Source organism: Staurois parvus, unplaced genomic scaffold (genome assembly GCF_062004578.1).
Source record: "Staurois parvus isolate SC_StPar_1 unplaced genomic scaffold, SC_StPar_1.0 ptg000009l, whole genome shotgun sequence".
Classification (NCBI taxonomy): domain Eukaryota; kingdom Metazoa; phylum Chordata; class Amphibia; order Anura; family Ranidae; genus Staurois; species Staurois parvus.
In genome coordinates this window covers 9031581-9046687 of record NW_028317805.1, presented here as the reverse complement: position 1 = coordinate 9046687, position 15107 = coordinate 9031581, and the positions used below count along the sequence as shown (strand labels likewise).

General features: G+C 40.0%; 1 protein-coding gene across 1 annotated transcript in view; it reads left to right on the top strand.

Moving 5' to 3' along the window:
• Nucleotides 1-15107, top strand: part of MKI67 (marker of proliferation Ki-67) — a 48847-nt gene that overhangs the window by 4010 nt on the left and 29730 nt on the right. The window contains exons 2-4 of the mRNA XM_089669534.1: nucleotides 6927-7035; nucleotides 7861-7942; nucleotides 9116-9231. Of these exons, the coding sequence (XP_089525660.1) occupies nucleotides 6944-7035; nucleotides 7861-7942; nucleotides 9116-9231 (290 nt within the window). The 5' untranslated portion in view covers nucleotides 6927-6943. The remainder of the gene's footprint in view (nucleotides 1-6926; nucleotides 7036-7860; nucleotides 7943-9115; nucleotides 9232-15107) is intronic.

Here is a 15107-nt window from a genome sequence, read left to right as displayed (position 1 = left end):
TTCAAATAACTGCCCTGTGTTGATGTAGATTCATACATCTTCAACACCATGGACAGCGTGAACACTGATTCTTAGAAAAGGGCTAAATTATCTATTTAGAGATTAAGATATTGTAAAAGCGAAGGGTTCAAACTGCGACTGAATTGGTGGCAGATTTTGCTGTCTCTTACTATAGAAACTTTGGGTTTGCATTCACGTGTTTTCCCTGTTTTGTGACAGGCTTTTGTTTTTGTCTGCAGGTAAAGCTCAAACAGTTGGCACTTGCAGAGCTGGATAGGGCCTTAGCACATGGCAGTAATAGAAAGCATGTGACCGATAAGTCTATGGCTCTGTGTCAAATCTGCAGTGTACTTCTGTCACTGATGGTAGTATTTTGTCTAGTTGATACATTTCACAAAGCTTTTAGAATATTTAAACAATATAATAAAGTATTTTTCCCTGAATAAGTTTATACTCTGTTTCCATTTTTAGACTGCATTCACACTAGTGTAGCATGTGATGGTGCACCATTTTGCACATGTTCATGAAACATACAGAAAACACACGTACAGTGCCTTGAAAAAGTATTTGTTCCGCTTGCATTTTCCATATAATGTTACAACCAAAAACGTGTGTATTTTTTGGGGGTTTTATGTGATAGACCAACTTAGTGGCACATAATTGAGAAGTGGAAATAAATGGTTTTCAACATTTTTGTTACAAATATGTGATGTGCATTTGTATTCAGCCCCCTTTACTCTGATACCCCTAACTGAAATCTAGTGGAACCAATTGCCTTCAGAAGTCACCTAATTAGTAAATGGAGTCCACCTGTGTGTTTAATCTGTATAAATACAGCTGTTCTGTGAAGCCCTTAGGTTTGTTAGAGAACATTGGTGACCAAACAGCATCATGAAGGCCAAGGAACACACCAGACAGGTCAGGGATAAAGCTGTGGAGAAGTTTAAAGCAGGGTTAGGTTATAAAAACAAAATATCCCAAGTTCTGAACATCTCACAGAGCACTGTTCAATCCATCATCTGAAAATGTAAAGTGTATGTCACAACTGCAAACCTACCAAGACATGGCAATCCACCTAAACTGACAGGCCGGGCAAGGAGAGCATTCATCAGAGAAGCAGCCAAGAGGTCCATGGTAACTCTGGAGGAGCTGCAGAGATCTACAGCTCAGGTGGGAGACTCTGTCCACAGGACAACTATTAGTCATGTACCGCACAAATCTGGCCTTTATGGAAGAGTGGCAAGAAGAAAGCCATTGCTGAAAGAAAACCATAAGATGTCCTGATTGCAGTTTGCGAGAAGCCATGTGGGGGGACACGGCAAACATGGAAGAAGATGCTTTAGTCAGATGAGACCAGAATTAAATTTTTTGGCTTAAAAAGCAAAACTCGGGTGGAAAACTAACTGCACATCACCCTGAACACACCATCCCCACCGTGAAACATGGTGGTGGCAGCATCATGTGGGAATGCTTTTCTTCAGCAGGGACAGGGAAGCTGGTCCGAGTTGATGGGAAGATGGATGGAGCCCAATACAGGGCAATCTTAACAGAAAACCTGTTAGTGTCTGCAAAAGACTTGAGACTGGGGTGGAGGTTCACCTTCCAGCAGGACAACGACCCGAAACATACAGCCAGAGATGCAATGGAATGGTTTAGATCAAAGCGTATTCATGTGTTAGAATGGCCCAGTCAAAGTCGACCTAAATCCAGTAGAGATTCTGTGGTATGACTTGAAAATTGCTGTTCACAGATGCTCTCCATCCAGGCTGACAGAGCTTGAGCTATTGTGCAAAGAAGAATGGGCAAAAAGATCTCTCTAGATGTGCAAAGCTGTTAGACATCCCCAAAAAGACTTGCAGCTGTAATTGCTGTGACAGGTTTCTCTGCAAAGTATTGACTCCGGGGGGCTGAATACAAATGCTCGCCACACTTTTCACATATTTATTTGTAAAAAATGTTGAACTACAGGGGTGTGGACACTTTTTTAAAAAAAAAAAAAAAAAAAAAGGGGGGGGGGGGGGAGGCTGGCACTGTGTGGAAGCAATCGGGCAGCAGAATGCTTCCACCTGACAGGTCAGCCCTAGTGCATGCCCGCAGCAAGGCTAAAGATAAAAAAAACCTACCCGGAACTACATGTCCTGGGCGATATAAATTCAGCATCTCTGAAACTATAAGTTTCCTTCCACTTCACAATTATGTGCCACTTTGTGTTCTATCACATAAAATCCCAATGAAATAATTTACGTTTTTGGTTGTAACATGGCAAAATGTGGAAAATTTCAAGTACTTGCAGTGGAAATGCAAGTTGGAATGCACAGAGCTCCATGATGCACACGCTGCTTTGCTGTGTTGTCCTATATAGTGCAGCCAATTGAAATGAATGGACATGCATGCTGCGGTTCAGTAGTGTGAGGGTTGACCTTGCCCGGAGGAGCTCTGAACTGGATAACAGTGCTGCAGTACATACGTGTTTGTCATAGGTTAATTTTTTTGTGTTTTTAATAAGTATTCCCTGTCTGATGTCAGATGACGGCTGCTGATGACAAAATTGCTAGCAGGCTTTATTGTCTGTTCCAATGGAATCACTCCTCTTAACACTGCAGAATCTCTCAATTGCTGGTGATGCGAGAGACATGGTGTCTCGGCTGGTGAGGAGTCTTTTTTTTTTTTTTTTTTTTTTTTTTTTTTTCCCTAAAGGGACAGTTTCTTAAGATCCACCTTTTTAGATCTGACAAGTTTTGTAGAGCATGGGCCTCATGGATTGGATACAGATTTTGTTTGATTAGCTTTGGTAGGTCCTCGTATTACATCTGAGTGTATGGTGGCCCTTGGCATGGTGACAGCTGTTGCCCACATGACATCACATATAACTAAGAACACAACTGTATTCTGTCTGATATGGTTTTAGATTAGTCTGTAGTTTTAATTATCAGTTTCCTATGAAAGTTGTTGTAACTCTTGTGTATAAAGCCAAAATAAGTTAATGTAAACTTTTCTTCTATTGCTGAAAATATAAATGGAAGATATGCCTCTGCAATATCACGAAAAGTCTACATTTCTTTAAAGTCAAATTCTAGGCACATCAAAATGATCCTTTGCAGTGGAGCTATGCCTGTTTAATTGCGGTTTTGTCTATTGGGGGGATTGGCAATAAAAGTAAAGATACTGTACCCTTACACTCCATAAATCAAGGATCCTGACATCAAGGCCAGAGTAGGGTCCATAACCCTGTTCTTGAAGGGTGGACACAAAATAACAGTCCCTTGCTGTTTCTTCCCGAGACAAAGCGAGCGAATAACCGTTTGCAGTGTGAGCGCAGCCCGACTTCAAGGGATCATTTTATCTGCTTGCAATTTGGCTCTAAATTTTGACTATGGTAAAAAAGCAAGCATCAATATCATAGGACAGTTTGAATTGATATTTTGACAACAGCAGCACAGGTAAACTGGTTGTCTCCTGCAGGTGTTGTTTTTTTTTTTTTGTTTTTTAGTCTTTCACTTATTTATACACTGTGTGCACAATTAGGAAAGTTGTATTTTGAGGATTAATTTCATTATGGAACAATTACAGTGCTCTTGGTTAAGCCAAAAAGTTTATAAACCTCAAACCTGAATATTCTAAGTAAAAGGTGTGGTTTTGGCTTTCTTAGGAGAATATCTATGTGCACAATTATTGGGAAATTATTACTGTGCAGGATTATTATATTAAATGAAAAGCAAACTTTTTCCCATCTCACTTGTTTTTCATCTGTTAGTGAGAATAATAAAACATTTACAAGTAAACATTTCTGACATTTTAAAATAAAAGTGACCAATATAGCCACCCTTCTCAATAAGTCATAAGCCTTCCATTTATGGAGTTCGTTTCTTGATCTGTTGACGCTTTTTGTGCAGCAGCAACCACAGCCTCCCACTGTTCAGAGAGGTGTATGGTTTTCCTTCAGCATAAATCTCCCTTTTAAAAAGGGCCCACAAGTTCTCAATAGGGGTCAGGTGAAGGGGGCCATGTCATTGTTCTTTCATCATTAAGGCCTTTACTGGCTAGCCACGCAGTGGAGTACTTCGATGCATGCAATGGAACGTTGTCCAGCATAAATTTCATGGTCTTCTTGAAAGAGGCAGACTTTTTTTTTTTTTTTTTTCTTCCCTGAACCACTGCCTGAAGAAAGTGTCATCTGAAAGCTGGCAGTAGGTTTGGGAGTTGATTTTCAGTTCATCATCAACCCGAAAAGGTCCAACTAGCTCATCTTTAACCGCTTTCCGCCCTCCCACAATCTACTGCGAATAGGCGACAGCTACAGGCAAAGCGACTTATGAGTGTTGCTCTGGATGTACTAACACAGGGACATGCAACTGCTGTGACCAGCAAAATGAAGATCCCGGTGATCATGTGATTGTACTATTCTGCTAGAAAAAACCCTTAACTTTTTTGGGAGTTTTTTTTTTTTTTACTACTTGTTGCCCGCATTGTGCAGATGAGCAGCTGCTCTGGGAAAAGCGGTGTAACCTTATGCCGCTTTCTATTTCGGGGTGTGAGCTCGTCTGCGCCCCCTGCTGCCCCTTTTCTTCAGGAAGAGGAGAGAGAACACCGCACCAAAGTAAAAGCACTACATTTTTCACACACGTTAGATTAGCACATTTAACCCTTTGATTGCCCCTATTAACCTTTTGATTACCCTATCACCCAGCCATTGCCATTAGGCAGGGGTGTGGACGTTTTTGAAAAAAAGTACTTGTCCAGGGACTAAATCGGTGCCCCAGTCTACTTGTCCCTCATGACAATCTACTTGTCCAGATAAAAAAAATGATTACATTTTAACCAAAACTGTATTTAAATCAGAGGTGATATCAGGAATGTCGGGGGCTTTTAAAAACAAAAGGGGCTGTATGGTGACTTAAACGTTTAATATTTTTAATATTGTGCTGTTTATCACCTCCTCTCCTTCCTGCCTGCCTCCAGCACTGCATCTGGGGTCTAGCAAGGGGGGGGAGACCTTGCAGTGTAATGAGCACCGATTGGTTGCTCCTCAGGAAAGGGTGTGTCAGGGCTTATCCTTTATCTCTTGCTGACAGAGCCGTTTTTTTGCTTTTTTTTTTTTTTTTGCACAAGTTTAAAAAATTTTAGGCCTGAAGGTTACATAAAACTCCCTAACATATATTTTCTGAAAGCAGACACTCTAGAGAATCAATACCAGTGCCTGCTTAGTATAGTGTCCCCAAAAATGTAGTGTTAGCAGGATCAGCCCTGTTTGCTGTCAGCACTAGTGTGTTAGCTGTTTTTCATGGAAGATTTGTATCCATTGTAGGCCAAAGCAATTTATACGCACAACAATACATGGCCACCCACCCAAATTTAGCTCTTGCCAGACAATTTGCATAGAAACCTATTCTGAATTTAAAACTTTTTTTGGGCCTAACCCGCAACATGGGTATTACGAAAAGAATGCATTGTGGTCATATTGGTCCACAGATCCGATTCATCACATGCCCATGTTCTCTGCTGTTACATATATGCCCAGCATGGACCAGCAAAAAACTGGTTCACCGCTGGAGCATGAGTGGTTACATCATTTAAGTGACAACTTTGTGTGTTTTTTTTTTAAAAACCTTTTCCAAAAGTTTGTGGCAAATAAAATCTTCCATGGACTCGACATGCCTTAGCAAATTCTTTGGGGTGTCTAGAACCTTTTGAAAAATTTGTCTTCAGATATTTCTTGGCCCAGTCTTGACGTTTCAACCTATGTGTCTTGTTCAGTGGTGGTCGGGTTTCAGTCTTCCTTACCTTGTCCATGTCTCTGAGCACAGAACACCTTGTACTTCTGGGCACTCCAGGTAGGTACAGTTTTGGAATATGACAGTACTGGAGGGTAATGGGTTCCTGGTAGCTTCACGATTGATTCTTCTTAAGTCTTTGGCAGTTAATTTGAGGTTTTTTTTTTTCCATCCTCTTCACGTTTCTTGAGACCCTGTTGACTATTTGCATCAAAATGTTTGGTTCTGTAATCACACCCCCAATATATTAGCGATTTTGAGTGCTGCATCCCTCTGAAAGACTTTTTACAATTTTTGACTTTTCAGAGTCGGGTAAATTTTTTTTTTTTCTTTTCTTGGCCCATTTTGCCTGAGGAAAAGAAGCTGCCTAATTATGCACACCTTGATATAGGGTGTTGATCTCCTTAAACCACACCCTCCCTCATTACACAAATACACATCACCTGATCTGCTTCAATAAGCATTCAAGTTTATGCAGCTTGGAGTCGAACCATATGCATAAAATCAACGATTAGGACAAAATACCTAATAATTGTGCACACAATGTACACATCCCCTAAACAGTAACCTGTCCTAAAGCTTGCTCAGTAATGCAGTTACCCATGACAGATCTTGTACTTTCTTTAAAACATTTTCCTTTCAATGAGCTGAAAATCTGCTGCTGGTTACTGTACTTGGCACATTACTCTGCTTAGTTTTATGAACCCCGTATGGCTCGGTTTCTATTGCATTTGTGGTAAAAGCTGCAGGTTTGAGTGGTTGCAATATTCTTGGGTATAAAATATGATGAGACTTTTTGTCAGTGGAGCACCTTGTGGCACATCTTTATTCTGGCATGGTGTTGATTCTTGTCATCTGCCTTTTTAATTTGTTTCACATGCTGAAAAGCTACTTTTGTCCTTAATCAGCTGAATTGACACGAGGGGATTTACTAAAGCTGGATCACTTAGAATGGTGCAGCTGTACATGGTAGCCAATTGGCTTCTAACTTTTGCTTGTTCAAGTAAGCTTTTGCAATAAAACCTGGAAGCTGATTGGTGTCTATGCAGAGCTGCACCAGATTTTGAGCACTCCGGTTTTAGTAAATCAACCCCACTTACTAAAGGCTGCACTAACATGCCTACATTGACCCAATAATCTATTTTTGTTTTATAGGTAAGAATATTTTAAAGATGCCTTGCCATGGTAAAATCATTGTGATTAAAAGAAGTGGTGTTGATGGAACACACTTTCCACTGACTGCAACCACATGCTTGTTTGGAAGGTATGGAAATTCATATATTTAAATTTTACATTCTAGTTCTAATGTATTCACTTACAGGAAAAGTACCCATTTTCTACCCCATCTCTGCCATAACTAATAAGGCTGAATGACTTCTTAATAATAGTTTGCATTAAACCCAGAAGCGAAATGTTTCAGCTTACCTATTAACTATGATGGCTTGTCTTTTTATACTTTTTTTTTTTTTTTTTTTATGATTCAGCCAGTAACAGACTTCCTGTCCTAGGGTGTCTCCACTCTGAATGGCGGAGAAACAGACAACTTTTAGACAGTAGAATTGTCCATCTAGGCAGAGGGTAGAGTTAGATGGTCTAGATTTAGCTGTACTTGAACTAACAAATCAAAGCCAAAGCTAACCTATACCTGTATATACCTTTTTGGATCAAGGGTTTTTTTTACATGTAAAGCTGATCATTGTAAGTACCCCTATCAGTAGTGTCTTAATCCTCTAAATGCTATATTTGCTAGACAGCTTGGCCTGTTAAAAAGTTGGCTTATTGTCCAGGTGACAATAAAAGGGAAAAGATTAAAAAAATGCAGCTACCACATCCTAAGAGTTCGTAAGCTGCAATATAATTTTTGGGTTTAATACAACTTTAAATCTACTTGGTGATTGTCATGAATGCCTCACTTAATAGAACTGAAATTTGCTGGCCATACCAGGCTTGGATATATATTTGCTTATGTTTAGGAAGCCCTCTGTTAACAATGCACACATAAACCACCATGACTTGTTGGAGATGCACACTGATAGTAAAGATTTGTGTTTGTTTTTTTTTTTTTTTTTTTTTTTTTTTTTTTATTCAGGAAGTCAGAATGTGACATCCGCATTCAGCTGCCACATGTGTCTAAAGAACACTGTAAGGTTGAAGTCAAGGGAAATGGAGAGGTAATGCTTGACCCTAATTAATGTTGATATTTTGTGTTTGAGGTTGTATATGCATTCCTTTTAATGAAGTTTGCATATCAAAAGCAAGCTTGGGCAATTTTTATTTTGTATTTATTTTTTTAAGGGGGGGGGGGGGGGGTCTAGATGATGCGCACACAAAGTTCACCTGTTGGGGCAGTGTTTCATGTTACACCCATATTTGAACTGGACCCTCTCCAGGCCATGTGTATGCAGGCATTTGTCCATGGTCTTATATTGCTTAAAGTAGAACTACATGCAAAACATTTCCATTTTGGATAGAGCAAGGGAGGGTTATAACCTGTCAGATTTGTTTTTTTCCTGCCATCTGTTTCTCGTTGCTAAGATTTCACTTCCTGTTCCATAGTCAAACAAGAGGAAATCCATGCAAATTAAGAGAATTCCTTTGGGGCCTCCAAGATCACCAGAACTAGTGTCCCCATTGGAAGATTTCTCCTCTTACTTTTCTGGGGACAACCTGAAATTTGGGATTTTCACTTTCAATGATGTAAATGTCTTGTAAACAAGACAAAGAGAGGGTGAATCTCCTTAACAGGGGCACAAACTGTAATAAAAAAAAACTGACAGGCTTTTTTGCACTCTACCTAAAATTAAAAAAGTATTGCATTCAGTTATACTTTAAAGTCTTTGATCCCCGTGTCCAAAGCCAGTCTATGGGCATGATGACATCCACCGCACTAGACTGCAAGGCCAGGAAGGACCAGTCTTGTGCTTGGGGGATCGGTGGATTAGGCAAGTATATCTCTGCTCTTTTCACCCTAAACAAAAAGTTAACCCATGCAGTGCGGGCACAGCACTGCTTAAGAATTTTTTTTACTGGATTTCTTTCAAGAAACCTTAGTACAAATTTTGTTTAATAGCGAGGCCGTGTATATCTTTCTAAATAACAACAATTAACAGCCCTGTTTTTAATGCTGAGAGGGCTGAAAATTCACTTTAAAGCTAGAGTTAGACTACTTATCTGGAAACATAGCATGCATAGACATACTATTTTGGGTGTCTGATTTAAGAAAGGCAGCATTACCAGCTTCAGAAACTGAGCCAAACTTGGGTTATATTTAGAGCTGAATAGCTATGCCATTATAAACTATATTGTCCTATTTCTTGTTTACTCACAATGATTTTACTGTCTAGGTGTTTGTCACCAATTTAAGCTCTGTAAACCCAACTCAGCTGAATGGACATGCTCTTAAACAGTCTGCACGCCTCAAACATGGAGATCTGATCACGATTATTGATCGTTCTTTTAGGTAAGTTTGCCTTTTCATCTGTGTGTGGTTATCCTTGTCTAACATGGGTCAATGAGTAGATTTAGTTCTGACAGACTGGATTGTTTTAAAGCTTTCATTTGTTCAGTTGCTTCAGCTCTGATCAGTGTATTCTGACAGCAGAGGTGTCCAACTGTCAGTACAATGTCTTAGCGAGGTGGATTCCTCCATTACCTTGTGTGGATCGGGGTATCTATGCTATGTTTCTCGTCCTGCCCATTGGCTGAACAGAAAAAAAGTGTTTATGCCCAGCATTAGGGGTCCATTTATAAAAGAAAATTGCGCAGAAATTTGTCCAGTGAATTTGTGTGTACGAACTGGGCAAAACTTTTTTTCTCTTAATCTGTGGTACAAAAATCGGTATCCAAAAATATATCTATAACAAACTGATACAATAAACACCCTGTATATTGACACTTAAAAGTCCCACCCTCGAAAGTCCAAAATGGTAAATAATAAAACCTTTTTAATGTCAGTGAAATTATTTAAAAAAAACTCCAATAATTTAAAAATAAATAATTATTCCAAATTTTGATCCATAATCACCGTGTATCCAAGAATGCCGTATACCTCCAAAAGAATAAAAAAAATAAAACTGGATAGTGTATTATCCTCAATAGAACAGTTTTTTGTTTTTTTTTGTTTACTAACGGTTTTATTGTACAAAAGTAGACTGTAAAACAGTACATTTTCAAATGATACTTGCAGCAAAAACAAGGCACTTTTGAAAAGTACAATACAGAATAGTATTAATAATGTAAGAGAGAAGAACTAGATAAGAGTAGGTTGCAAGTACATGAAATACGTAGATAAGGTAGATTGTATGATACATCTGTCAACAGTATATGCCAGTCAACTTTCATTGGGAATGTTGTTAATCATGCAATAAATGTCTATAATCCCTCCATGACTCCCATTTTTTTTTTTTTTTTTTTTTTATCAAATAAGTGCATCTTATCCAGTAGGGTATAATGACTACTTTCCATGAGCATTACAACATCAATTCTGTGTAAAACGGAGGCCAAGGGTACAGAATTGGACCTCCAATGTAAGGCAATAGACCATAAAGTGGCAATACATATAGTATGTATCAATCTCATAATGGCATCGGAGACCCCCGGGATATGAGCCTCCAATAGACAGGTCTGTAAAGACAATCATACCGGGGTACCCACCAGTGAGGTAGCCACCTCAGATATCTTGCACCAAATCATAGATATGGTCGGGCAATCCCAAAATATATGAACCAAAGTACCTGTGAGGCCACAGCCCCAGAAAAATAAAGGGGATGTTTGTGGGAACAATACATGTAGTCTTGATGGGGTATAATACCATCTGGTTAAAACCTTGAGGGCCGTCTCACGAACAGACATCGAGAACACTTACATATGTTATCTACCATAGAATCCCAATCCTCATCTGAAAAAGTGATACCACTATCCTCCTCCCATTTTTGTCTATATAGAGGGGGTGTATGAAAAAGACAGATCAAAGATTGGTGATAAAGATCAGAAATAAGACCCCTACCCCTAGGAGAGTCTCAGCTGATACGTTCAAAAAAGAAATTGGAGAAGATGGTATAAGGCCAAGTGTGAATTAAAAAAAATGTCTAATCTGTCGGTAATGATGGTACTCACGAAGAGGAACATTAAAAAGCATGTGCAGCATATCAAAGGTAATATAAGATCCTCCTCTTTGAAAATCAGATAATCTGATAAAAGATCGATCATACCACCAAAGAAACGTTTGAGTGGAAGAAAAAGCTGCAACAAAAGTAGGATCACCAAAAAGTGAAACACCTGGGGGAATAAGAGACCAGATTCAATTTAAATTTGTATTTTGACCAAAGTGTCAGTGAATGGGCCACTATGGAGTTATGAAAAGTAAGCGATCGAGGGGAAATTTTGGACCACAAGATACCCGGTAAATAGAATGGGCGTATAGATTGAGATTCAAACTTGATCCATGGGATCTGAGAGTTAATAGTTGCCCATTGTGATAGTTGCGCAAAACGAGCCGAGAGGTAATATAGCCAAAAATTGGGAAGACCGAGGCCTCCCTTCCGTTATGAGCGGTACAAAACAGATGAAGCAAAACGTGGACACTTATTACCCCAGATAAAATTGTTAATAGTCCGCTGAAAGTGGTCCAAAAAATGTTTTCAAGACCAGAATTGGAAGTGCTCTAAAAAGATAAAGTAGTTTAGGCAAAATATTCATTTTAACCGCCGTGACTCTACCCAGGAAGGAAATGGGGTAACCATGCCAAATCTTCAATAGAGTAGAGAGACGTGATACACATGGTGGATAATTAGCTGCAAACATTTCCAAGTATCTGGTACTGAGATTAATACCTAAATAGGATATCTGATCCATGACCCAACGAAATGGAAAAGAACTACGGAGAGATGCACTTAGGGGATCAGGAACATTAACAGGCATAATCGCTGATTTGGTAAAATTAACAGACCTGAGGCTATAGCAAAATCGTTCAATACGGCACATAAATTAGGCAATGAAGTTAACGGGTTAGTAAGAAAAAGCATAACATCATCGGCATACGTGCTTATTTTGAAATGTGAAACTAATAATGGGTAGCCAGAAATATCCGGATGTGACCTGATTGCTACTGCCAAAGGTTCCAACACCAGCGCAAATAAAAGGGGTGAAAGAAGACAGCCCTGACAGGTACCTCTGTCCAATGTAAAAAATTCAGAATTACAGCCAGGAAGCCTTATTCTCGTCTTAGTCGTATAGGGCGTGTATACCAGCTAAAAACTCGTCACTGAAGCCCATTTTCTGTAGCAAGGAAAATAAATAGTGCCAAAGAACACTGTCAAAGGCCTTGTTTATGTCTAGACTCATCAACAGAACCTCTTTAGAATGTAAATTTGGCATCTTAAATAACATTTTAGTGTGAGGCGAATGTTATCGGTAATGAATACTGTCAGGAATAAAACCAGATTGGTCCAGAGAGACCAAAGAGGAGATAATAGGGGCCAACCTGTCTGCCAAAATACGGCTAAATATTTTCAGATCGTTATTCATTACTGAGATTGGTCTATAGTTTTGTGGTAAACTGTGGTCTTTCTGTGGTTTGGGTATTATAGACATATTCGCCAATAGCATCTCCTCAGGGAACTTACCCCCCCTGCAAGACCTCATTAAATAAAGTTATCAAATAGGGAGCCAACGTAGAGGCAAATTGTTTATAATAACAAGCTGTGAATCCGTCAGGACCCGGTGCAGTAGAACATTTTAGCGCGCTAATCTCAGGGGTTATTTCCTCCAGAGTACAGGGGGTATGAAGAGAGGCAATCTGAGAAGGTGTAAGAGCAGGGAGGGGTATAGAATCCAGCCATGAGTGGGATGGCGAAACGGAATCCAACTGTGGAGGAGCTAATAGGTTAGAATAAAAGTTTTTAAAAATACCCAAAACTTCCGGAGGTAGAGATGAAATAGCGCCCGAGTTAGTGCGTAACTTATAAATGTGGGGGGTGCAGAGAGTGGTACAATTTCCTTGCAAACATAGTGGATGCTGAGTTGCTATGTAACAAGAATGAGGCCTTCGACCAGCGGAGAGCTTTTTCTGTCTTTTGGGAAAGCAGGGTATTCAATTCTAAACGGGACAATAACTGTTAAGAAGAGATGGATTAGCAATATGACTTCTATAATGTGCTTCTAATTCTCGGGTAAAAAGTAGAATTTGCTGCCATCGTTTTCTGTTTCTGGTTGAAGGACCACCTTATGGGCTACTCAAAGTGTGGTTGAAGATATATCAGGAGTAGAGTTAGACTGAAAATATTCCTGAATAGACGTAACCACCTCTGGCGAGAGTCAAGATCAGTAAGCATAGAGTCATTAAGTCTTCAAGAGAAGGGGTTAGGTGCCAATCCTATAAACGTGATGGATAATGCCATAATATTGTGATCCGACCAGGGGCTCAAGTGGATGCAAGCTGTCCTAGAATTAGCTAGTAAAATAGGGGTATAATAGATCTAGTCTAATCTAGCATAAGAGTCATGTGGGTGAGAATAAAATGAGTAATCCCTGGCTCCTACATTGTGTGCCTTCCAGGCGTCCACCAATTGGAGGGTATCTAGTTTTTTAGTAAGGGATTTTGGGAAAGCGTGGGAGGAGTGCGAGCAGAAGCTTCGGTCCAAAAGAGGGTTTGCTACCAGGTTAAAATTCCCACCCACCAATAGATGGGGGGACAAAAACCTTTCCAGAACATCAAAAAATTTAGAAAAAAAGGAAGCTTGTGCCGAATTTGGTGCATAGATATTGGCAATCGTAAGTTCTCGACCTGAAAGGGTGCCTTTAAGAATGATAAACCTACTGTCCGGATCACGATACACATGTTGAACCTCAAAGGGGAATGAATTATGTAGACAGATGGCTGCTACTCTACATTTAGAGGAATGTAAGGTAGAATACCCCTGCCTATGGGATTTACGAAAATATATCGGATGTTTTGCGGCAGCAAAGTGTTTCCTGTAATAAAATAATTTTAGCCTCTAGTCACTTATATTGAAGAGAGGCTGTTTTGTGCTTATTTGGTGAGTTAAAACCCTGGACATTATGCAAAATACATTGAATTACCATAGTATACAAATGTTGTACCTATCAGCATAAAAATACACATTGAAAAGACCTCTCCTAGAATTGTCTGGCTAGACATAAGGACCCGCAAGTCTACATCAGACAGATTTACAGGCAGTAGTACCAGTCTAGGGGACATCCAGACCCCAATATGGGGTTTGTGACGTCCACAAACCGGCACAAAACCAATATCAAGCTTTGAAAAGAGAAGACAAAAAACAATAGGAGTGAAGCTTTAATAGCTCCTACAATTAAGAGGATAACTGAAAAACATGGAACAGGTAGGCAATTTGCCATACCTGAAAAAAACAAAAAATTCAAACATCAAAGGGCCAAATGGGCCCAAACCCTGTCTCCGTAAAACATGGAAAACTGAGCTGCCACCCCACAATCAGGCGGTGACACCTCCGGCCATGTCAGGCGGCAGGGTGGAGTAACGTGTTCAAGAGTTTGGAAACCATGAATGAATGGGTGGTACTAAGAGGGTCCGAAGACCCTTGTTAAGCCTTAACACATCCAGATATCAATGAGAAAGCATACATAGTTCTCAGAAACACAGAAATATCACAGCAGTGACCACAAAAATGCACATCCTAAAGGTGTAAGATATGCGCAAAATCCCTGTATCCCGGTTCTTGTCAGTCATAGTAAACACTGGACCAGGACTAAGGACTATCAAAACAATGGGTAATAGGCAAATGAGCATGGTCTTGTCAACCCGGTTCTTGTCGGACTCTCCTTCCATCCGTGGAGATGGAGTATGCCAAATGGGAGAGACACGAGGGGTGGAGGGTGGACGTTGAGGTGATGGGGCATCCGCCAGACCAAATTTGGCCAGGATTTCTCTACCTTCGGGAAGGGATGTGGCCATATATGTGCTCCCAATATGTGCAACTATCAGCTTAAAAGGAAAGCCCCATTTACAGCGGATACGAGCTGAGAAAAGGGCAGTGGTAACTTCTTTCATTTTTCTACGTTTCTCCAACGTAGCCGCAGAAACATCTGGAAAGATTTGTAAAACCGAGCCTTCGAAGGAGATCGTTGGGATATTGCGAGCAGCTCTATCTTCTTTAGTCAGAAAATCCTTCATACACAGGACAATGTCCCTAGGCGGTTTATCATTAGGAGGTTTAAGGCGCAGGGCTCTATGGATGCGGTCACAAGCAAAGGACCCAGGGTCACGATCCGGAAGGAGTGACTTGAATAACTTGGTTATGGTTTGTGAAAGATCAAACACAGACTTCGGAATTCCCCTGA